The sequence below is a fragment of the Apium graveolens genome, chromosome 10 (assembly GCF_009905375.1).
Source record: "Apium graveolens cultivar Ventura chromosome 10, ASM990537v1, whole genome shotgun sequence".
Classification (NCBI taxonomy): Eukaryota; Viridiplantae; Streptophyta; class Magnoliopsida; order Apiales; family Apiaceae; genus Apium; species Apium graveolens.
This window is the reverse complement of record NC_133656.1, coordinates 138039396-138049536: the sequence shown is the minus strand read 5'-3', so window position 1 is coordinate 138049536 and position 10141 is coordinate 138039396. Positions and strand designations below refer to the sequence as shown.

Sequence of the window (10141 nt, the reverse complement as noted above, 5' to 3'; positions counted from 1 at the left end):
GGAGATTCTGAGGACAGAATCCTTTTAAGAGGGGAATGATGTAATATCCGGGATATATCGTGTAATTATTTTTGCTAATAAATAATTATTATATGTGTTCAATATCTATTCTGTGAATTATTTGTTAAGTGTTAAATGTGTTTGGATGTTTAAAAATATTATTAATTGAGTATTTTAATTTTTATATGTCCAAAATAAAATATAGATAATTGTCATATCTTCCTAATTATTTTTATGTTGATTTATGAATTTATAAGAATCATATGAAATTTATAAAATCTTTTTTCGGGTATTTAAAATCTATTTTATAAAAACGCGAACCAATCGACGTCATCCGTTGTTACGTTTTTGAAACCCAAAACTCTTCCGAGAACTCCTTCCTAACCTAACTATAATATTCCGAGCATTTTCCATGTTTTGACTTTTTCGATCCGGCGTACGGTTTGTCCTGCGCGGGTCCCGGCGCAACATTTTCGATACAATATTCGTTTCGGTAAATCAATAAAACTCGTATTTTCGAGAAACGGGAGCTTTTTATTAAACTATCCCAATTATCACCTCGCAATACATGTAATCCGGCGCTGAGACCAAGACCGCAGTACAAATTGTACTGATCTGGATAATTATCCTGAAAACCGATACCGTTTGGATCAGTTTTTATAAATAAACGTACTGTTTTATATCTGGAATGATCCAACGGGATACTAATTTTCCGTAATTATAAATAGCCTTTACCGTATTTTATTTCGTACCAGAAATTATTTGCAAACAGTATTTACAGAGTTTTTACAGAGAAAATACTATAATTATAAATTGTTCTTCGTAATCAAATACAAATTCGGAGGCGTTATCGATATCCGATTTTGGCGTACATATACTCAAAACGAAGCTACTGAAATCTAGAATCCAAATCTTTCATCTGTTTCACTGCAGATTTCAAAGGTATTTTCTGATTTAATTACTTATATTCGAATTTCTTAAAAATAAAATTATGAATTTTTGTTCGAGCTATTGTTTGTATGTTTTGATGCTTGCATGTGATAGAGCTTTTTATTCTGAAGATTTTGGTATATTATACGCTTGATTGGGAGTTCAATAATGTGTATAATTTTGGGTTTGCTTTTCGGAATTAAAAATGAGGGTTTATATTATCTTGAATGTTTTCAATTCAATTTAGGGGAATCTTTGTTAGGGGTTATCTGTCGAATTTGATGGTTGATATGTGTTCCTGGTTGAATATGGAATCGATTCGTATATAGTATACAAAGGACGGTTCCTGGTTTGTGCGAATCGATCTCTTGAATGTTTCACCGGTGTTCTTGAAGCTTTTGGCCGGATTTTCATTTCCAGATGTTGTTTGGTCCATTTGTTATTTGATTCGAACTCCTGAAGTGATTTAGAACGAAAATCCCACTTGAATCATGTCAAACCATCCTATTTTCGCTTGAATCAGGGCTCACCGGAGCCGTATTCCGGTCACCGGAATCTATGTTCATGAAGAACCCGTTTCTGTTCTTGGTGACCCGGAGTTCTGACCCGGTTTGACCCGGTTTTAATCCAAAATTTTGTAAAATTAATTTCTAACTTCTGTTTTTACAGTTTAGTCCCCCAAGGTTTCCCAGCTTTGCAGAAATGGGATTTCTGTTTCAAAAACTTTTAAAAATCAGATTTCTTTATAAATTCATTTCCAAAATTGGTTTTTAATTTCTGAAAATTTCAAAAATAATTATTTTAATTCCGAAAATTATTTTTAATTTAAAAATTAATCTGAATTAATTAGTTAATTAATTTTAGTTAATAATTAATTAATTAATTGGTCAATTAATTCAAAAATTAATTGATTAATTGACTTAATTAATTATTAATTGATTTTAATTAATTATTTAATTAGATTTAATTATTTAAAAATAATTTAAAAATTCCGAAAAATAGTTTCGAGCTTTAAAATATTATTTAAAATTGTTTTCAAGGCTCGATAATTATTATAAAATTGTTTCGAAGCCAGAATTGGCCAACCGAACCCTGTTTATTACTCCAAAATTGATCCAACGACCCGTTTTAATTCCGAAAAATGTTTTAAAAATCATTTTAAATACCTGAAAGCCTGTTTATGACCCGAGACTTCTTTATAAATGATATATCATTGATTATGTGACATGTTATGTGTTATATGTGACTTGTTGGTTAACTGTCGGTCTATATATTCGATGTTTACTTGTTTATTGCATAACTTTCAATTCGTTAATCGGATTTGGGTGAAACGAGGGGTAGATAGAAGTATGTTTCGAATAGAATCGTATGAGTTAAATATTAATAGATGCTTATGATATGTGAGCAGAATAGGCAAGGCATAGAAAAGGAAAATAGGTAGTCGAGGAGTAAGACAGTGGTGATTGAAAGCGAGTGCATTATAGTAAGCTAGTACTAGGCAAGTATTCTGAACTTTCTCGAGATATTGTAGTAATTGATAGTCATGTTTTATATTGCAAGTGCTTTGAAGCACTGAATCCTAAACCTGATTCCAGTTATTGATCTTGAGCCGTAAACCTGATTCTTTTTAGACCATCGATTGTTGTATACCCAAATATGAACCTCAAATATACGATACTACTCCACAAATACATACAAACTAAATATAAAACACTGAACCAGATTGCTTACACATTCAAACCATTGTATCTTATGCTTTGAAATACCAAATCCTTGAAACCGTGAAACATTGATTCATTGTTATCCAATTCTTTCATTCCCTAGCATCCAAGCTTTGAAAATGCTCTTTTGACCCTTATGTAGATTGAAACCATTTCATTATTGAACGTCCGATGTTGTTAATGATTCTGTTTATTATTTATTATTGCTTATTTTGTTATTATGTTAGAATTGGATTGTTTGTATATAATTGTGGACCAGATTCATGGTCAGACCATATAATGGTCAAGTTAGGCCAATGTGTGCCTTGGATCCAGTAGTTAGAGCAGTGCTGTGTGCTTTGCTCGGGGTTAGTGCGTGACTGATCAGCAACCTAACCTTGGTTTTTAAAATGAAAATATAATATCCAATTCTAAATCATAATCCATTGTTCACTTGATATCATAACCATATATACCTGATGATCATTATTCTCAGTTTTGTCATTGTGACTTGCTGAGCTAGTTAGCTCATTTGTGCGATATTGTTTATGTTCTTTTCCAGTTAAGAAGGAACCGGTTGGTACCAAGGATCCCCAGTCCAGCGTGAGAGCTAGGGGTTCAGGTTGATCGAGCTAAGCTAGTAGGCTTCTTTTGGGATAATTTGAGTTTCTAAAAGTGTGTAATAATGTTTAATACTCAGTTCTGAGTTTGGAATAGTTGGGATTTGAACGTTTGTAATATAAGTAGGTGTGTTTGGCTTGTGTGCATACTTTAACCTGCTGCAGTCCGTGGTAGTTGGTAAGTAGGGTCACTGCATATTATTATTATCTTTATCATTGCTATAAGCAGGTTATTAATAAGGTGTGTGTGTGTGGACCCCAAACTTCTGACCCGGGTTTGGAGGGCGCCACAGTTAGAACAGGAATCCTTGTTGTATGAAGAGCTGACAAAATACCCTTGCAGAACGATGGATGACGTGCAAGCCAAAGCTATGTCACAAGTAAGACTGGAAGAAGAAAGAATGGAGGACGATGAGAAGTATTACAAACCATCATGAAAGATTACAACACGAAGATCTAGGGAATACAATTTATATACAAGCCCTGTTAGGGATGAAGTCTGTGTTAACTCGACACGAGAATCTAATGAGTGGAAAAGGGAGGAACGCCATGACTGGAGAAAGGATCCTAACCTGCCACCAACTTATGAAAGTTATGGCTTCGCGATAACACCTTCGGCCATAATGAAGGATTTCACCAAGTTGGGAGGTATAATCAAATGGCTAATGAAGAGAAACAAGCCTAAAGCAAACCCAGACTCTAAGCTATGGTGCGACTATCATGGAGACTGCGAACATAAGGCCTATGACTGCGTGGCTTTGCGAAAAGAACTAAAATTTCTAACCAAGAAAGCATATCTCACAGAGTTTATGATGCAAACAAGGCAGATTATGTCAGGAAGGATGTGTCACCTAGAAGGGATAACATGACACCAGTGAGACAACCACCACATCTGCCACATCACAAAGTGATTAACTTCATTGCGGGTGGATCAGAAATATGTGGATCAACATATTCACAAGCCAAAAGAGTATCTAGAGAAACGGACATACGAGTTACATAAGTGGGAGTTGGTAATGATAGTCTTCCATCTTTAATGTTTGACGAATCGGACAAGGGAAACATACGTGAACCACAACAAGAAGGACTGGTCATCTCACTACCTGTGGGAAACTGCTTAATCAAAAGAATATTGGTAGACAATGGAAGCGCCGCGAACATCATGATGCTTAGCAATCTAACACAAATAGGATTAGCAGAAAGTGACATGATCAAAAAGTTGACGACACTAGTGCGGTTTAGTGGTGAAATAAAGCGCACATTAGGGGAAATCACATTGCCAACATACGCGGAAGGGGTCAACCTGTTGGAAAAATTATGTATAATAGATGTCGACTCGACTTACAACATAATCATGGAAATGCCTTGGATTCATAAATTGAAGACAGTACCATCAACATATCACCAAGTGCTGAAATTCCAAACACCATGGGGAGCTCAAGAAATACGAGGAGATCAAAACATGGCACGGGAGTGCTACATGACATGTATGAAGCTAACCATTCAACACCATGGAAATGAGATGCATGTAGCTACGATTACAGGACCAGAACGGTTAGCCGAAGTCGACTTGAAGACGGAAGATAAGAAGGTGTTAATAGGAAAAGACCTTTTCCCAACAATTTAAGCTAATTTGGTGAATTTCCTAACTACGAGATTGGATGCTTTCACATGGGAACATGATGACATAACAAGAATAGATCCTACTATCATCACGCACAAGTTAAATGTTGATCCCAGCTACACACCCGTTCAACAAAAATGAAGGAAGTTTGCAATAAGAAGAAAAAAGATAATAAAGGATGAGGTGGAAAGGTTCATGAAGGCTGGGATGATTAGAGAAGTCGATTATCCTGAATGGTTAGTGAACGTCATCATATTGCAGAAAAAGAATGGGAAATGGAGAGTTTGTGTGGACTACATGGACTTAAACAAGGCTTGTCCTTAAGACCCTTATCCGCAACCTCATATTGACACCATGGTATACTCGACGACCGGTCATGAGTTGCTAACGTTCTGTAATGCATCATGGAACCATCTGACTGTGAGAAGACTGCATTCATAATGGACAGGGGGATATATTGCTACTTAGCCATGCCTTTTGGACTAAGAAATGCTGGAGCTACATTTCAAAGGTTTGTCAACAAAATGTTCAAAGACCAAAAAGGGCAGACAATAGAAGTCTACATTGACGACATGGTTGTCGATTCTGTTAACGCAGAAAATCATGTTCGTGATCTTCAAGAAGTGTTTGCTATACTGAGGTCATACAACATGAAGTTGAACCCATCCAAATACAACTTCGCTGTGTCATCAGGAAAGTTCCTCGGACATATGGTGACAATGAGAGGAATCAAAGCAAGTCCTGAACAAATCAAAGCAATTTTTGAATTAAAAAGCCCATCAAACATCAAAGACGTTCATTTCATGTTCATCGGATAGATGCAAACTTTTTTACAACGTGTTGAGAAAGAACAAAGAATTCTTATGGTGAGATAAACACGAAGCTGATTTTAATGACTTGAAAAGTTGTCTAACCACACCACCACTCCTTTCCAAGCCCATTCAAGGAGAGGACATATACGTTTATTTATCTGTAATAGATCATGTGGTAAGTGGTGTTTTTGTAAAAGAAAGTGAAGGTGTTCATTCGCCTGTATACTACATCAGCAAGAGCTTGGTAGATGCGGAAACAAGGTACACATATCTTGAAAAGTTAGTACTTGCATTAGCTATGACTTCCACTAAGTTGAGACATTATTTTGAATCACACAAAATACATGTCATGATGAACTTCCCTTTGAGGAATGTTTTGAGTAAACCTGATCTGATGGGAAGAATGGAAAAATGGGCAATACGTCTAAGTACTTACGACATCATGTATGACGCAAGGACAACAATAAAGTCACAAGCCTTAGCTGACTTTGTAGTTGATTTCAGTCCAAGCCAAATAACGAATGCTGAGCAAGAATTTCAACAAGCTCTCTCAAGAGTAGACACAAGGACTTGGACATTGTACACAGACGGGGCATCGAATGTGAATGGAACATGATTGGGGCTTGTCCTCAAATTGCCACAGGGGGATATGATACATCAATCAATATGCTGCGACTTTAAAGCTACAAACAACAAAGCTGAATATGAGGCACTAATCATGGGACTCACAGTTCCTAAATACATGAAGATCAAGACTATTGATGTTAACTGTGATTCGCTGCTCATTGTTAATCACGTCAAGGGATCTTATGAAGCCAAAGTTCCTAAGATGGTCGCATACCAGGACATCACCAAAAGATAAACAAATCACTTTGACAACTTCAGCATACAACAGATTCCAAGGGAAAATAGCATACAAGCTGATGCATTAGTCGTCTTAGGAGCTGAGTCCAAGGGGTTAGACTTAAACAACATCCCGGTGCTCCACATCATGAAGCCCGCCATGGAAAGGCTGGTTCTTGAATTAGAATTAATGGCTCTTGATTAATGTGATGACAGGATCAGTGAAGATGCAGACAACTGGATTAAGACATACAAGGACTATTTGCAGTTTGGAATAAGGCCAAGAAACAACAATGAAGCAAGGATCCTCAGGATGAAAGCCTCAAGATTTACGATCATAGATGGGGAATTATACAAAAAATCCTCTACGGGGTTGCTCTAGAGATGTCCAAAAAGACATGAGGCAGATATGGTACTAAGGGATGCACACAAAGAAGAATATAGAAACCACACTAATGGAAGAAGTCTCTCTTTAAAAATTTTACGCTTGGGTTACAACTAGTCGACACTAAGACGGGATGCCCTAGACTATGCAAAAAGATGTGATGCCTTCCAAAGACATGCACCTGTCATACATCAACCTTCGGAACATCTTAACATGTCTGTTCCATCTTGGCATTTCATGAAATGGGGAATTTTTATAAAAATCGTGGGAAAAATGCCATCTGCATCCGGTCAGAAAGTATTCATGTTGGCCATGACTGATTATTTCTCAAAATGGTTCGAAGCGGAGGCATTCAAGCAAGTGACATCAAAAGAGGTAATTTTATTCATTAAAAGGAACATTCTTTGCAACTGTGGTGTACCATCCGAGATCGTTTATGATAATGGGTCGTAGTTCATAAACGATAAGACTGAGACATTTTGCAAAAGTTGGAACATTAATCTGATCAAGTCGACACCGAGATACCCTCAAGCCAATGGACAAGCTGCGTTAAGCAACAAAATCATAATAAACAATCTTAAAAGATGATTGACGTCATGCAAAGGAAAGTGGGCTGAAGAACTATCTTGGGTGTTGTGGTCGGACAGGACAACTCCTAAAACATCAACATGACAGACACCATACAGTCTAGTCTATGGCACTGAAGCTATGTTACCAACAGAAGTCATGATACCAATAGCAAGATATGGATTCTTGACGAATGACGTGAACAACACAGAGTTGTCACATGACAAAGACACTGTGGATGAATTGCGAGAAATGGAAAAAATTCGGTTAGTTTCTTATCAACAAAGGGCGGCTAATACCTATAACAAACACGTCCATATAAGAAATTTCCGTGTTGGTGACATGGTACTGAGAAAAACGTTCCAAAACACTATGAACCTAACAGCATGGAAATTCGCTGACACTTGGGAAGGCCCTTACTTCACTGATTCCATCGTTGGATGTGGGGCTTACCGATTGTCGAGCATGGAGGGAATACAAATATCGAGAAGTTGGAATGCTTTGCATCTAAAACTTTATCACGTGTAAAGTTTTATATCTCATCTTTTAAAGTTTCTATTCTTAGAAGTCGTTGATTAATAAGTCATTAGGACATAGTTAGTTGTCGGTCATTACTTATGTTTGACATGACATTGTTAGCTATTTTTCATTATTTGCTTATGACGATTTATTTATGGAAGATTGATTCTATGTTCGACTTGTCATGAGCTACATTATTATGCAGTGAAATTATGCTTTCAAGTTATCAATTTAAATTGTGAATTGCACTATTATACATAAGATTATGCTTGTCCATTTAATTCAATTATATAATTTTACTTTATAAGTCCTTACAATATTATCATACGTTAGTGTATGTTAAAACTCATAAAGGGCTGATCACCCAATTACAATTTTGCTACTTCACAAGTGCAATATATACTTAACAAATGCAGTTGATGAAAAAGTACAATGATATGAATTACGATGATGATAATATTGACATATATTCATTACGTTCTACGAATTTATATAACTACTTGGTGAGTTTCAAGAGGGAATAAGGCCCTTTAAACACCCTACGAGTGCATGCACCAACGTATGATAATGAAATAAACAAATGACGATGAAGTAACATATTTTGATGGCAAGGTAATACAAAGTACATTGACGACTACAATTACGTGTAAAAAACAACAAAAATCACTTAGAAAAACACATATGACAACTAGAAACAAATCTTATTTTACGAATGAATCTAACAACACTCTTTCCTAAGAGTTGTATAGATAATTTCAATAAGTAAATGATTAACACTCCAATATCTACAAAACATTATCAAAATATATGACATCTCGTGATGGCGACAACTACATTTGACTTAGCAAAATAAATCAAATGATGCATTTGATGAGTACAAACAGAAATTCGAAGTACCAATAAAGTACAAATTTGATTCAAGATCAACAAGTTGGATATAGTAACGGATATTCAACGATAGAAACTAAAGCCAAAGAAGGCAACTAAGTCACAAAAAACTATGATCCCCCGCCTTAACGGTGAAACAAGGATCTATTGTGGCAAGACAAAAACCAAAGTACGAAATGGGAAAGCAAAACAAGTTCATAGCAAAAATAGAATATCAATATTAAATCACTTCTCGTCAGGGCTATTATCTTTTGGAGAATTCACCTCCACATCGTCGTTGTGAGTATCAAACTCATCTAAGGGGAAAGCATCATCAGGGAACTCTTGGTTGTATATCTCCACAGTCTCGAGCACGTCCCAGGATTTCCACTCACCCCTGTGGTATTCCAGCATCGTGTCTACCCTCCTCCTCATTATTTCTTAGTGAACAGCCTTCTCAGCTTCATCGCGCATGTCCTTCTCCAGAGATTGGACTTTAGAAGCAAAATCATCCAACTCGTTCTGAATATCTTTCATCGATTTGAGGTTGTTAAAAGCTAGTTCTTCTGCAACTTGAATCTTGGAGGCACATTTCATGTGTTCATCTTCCAGTTCCTTGATTCTTTTCATATCATGATTGTGTACCTCACGGGCCACTATGATGCTCTGAAGAGTCTACATCAATGAAAAATCTAAGTAAGAAAAGTAACAAGAAGGTGATATAAGGAAATTTATAACGATGCTTATATGGAAGGAATAACCAGCCACATCACTCATGATAGAGTCAACAGGTTTGGCAGAGAGAGCTTCCATGGACTGAGGGAGAAACATGTCTCCTAACATGTGAACAAACATTGAAGGATCGGCTGTAACATCATAATTTTGAATGGCCAAGGGGGTAAATTTATCTGTCCTAATGGCTGAGGGTTCAATTCGCACTTTCTTCATGGCAGGGGTACTACTGACAGGACTGAAAACAAGGGGCTTTTGAGGACTCAATTTTGGTTGATTTCTCATCACGTGCTCTCTTAAACAAATCATGACTTGAAAAAAACATGGGCTTAATAACAGGGGCTTAAATTCTATAATAATGAAGAAGGGTTCAATCCAAGTCAAAAGAAAACATGATAAACAAAATGAAAAAAAGAAATACATCAATAAAGAGAAGAGTCAATGTATACCTTTTGCATAAAGGCGACCAGTGCTTATTTCTGCGCCCTTGATGCTCTTGGTGCTGTCTCCTAATTCCGATGACAAAATATGGACGGACTGAG

General features: G+C 36.4%; 2 protein-coding genes across 2 annotated transcripts; both read left to right on the top strand.

The window, feature by feature from the left end:
• The first annotated feature begins 4286 nt into the window (after nt 1–4286).
• On the top strand, nt 4287–4877 carry LOC141691049 (uncharacterized). The gene has a single exon (XM_074495796.1). It carries the CDS (start codon nt 4287–4289, stop codon nt 4875–4877), a length of 591 nt encoding a protein of 196 aa, XP_074351897.1.
• Nucleotides 4878–7127: 2250 nt separating this feature from the next.
• On the top strand, nt 7128–8009 carry LOC141691048 (uncharacterized). Its single transcript, XM_074495795.1, has 2 exons — nt 7128–7289; nt 7590–8009. The coding sequence occupies exons 1-2, from the start codon at nt 7128–7130 to the stop codon at nt 8007–8009; spliced, it is 582 nt and encodes a 193-aa protein (XP_074351896.1).
• Nucleotides 8010–10141: the final 2132 nt, after the last annotated feature.

Bases quoted from the DNA above. Each gene is read 5' to 3' on its own strand.
- LOC141691048 (XM_074495795.1), top strand. From the start codon at position 7,128: ATGTCTGTTCCATCTTGGCATTTCATGAAATGGGGAATTTTTATAAAA. The intron at 7,290-7,589 runs GTAATTTTATTC...TCAACATGACAG, and splicing joins AGCAAGTGACATCAAAAGAG to ACACCATACAGTCTAGTCTA.
- LOC141691049 (XM_074495796.1), top strand. From the start codon at position 4,287: ATGTTTGACGAATCGGACAAGGGAAACATACGTGAACCACAACAAGAA.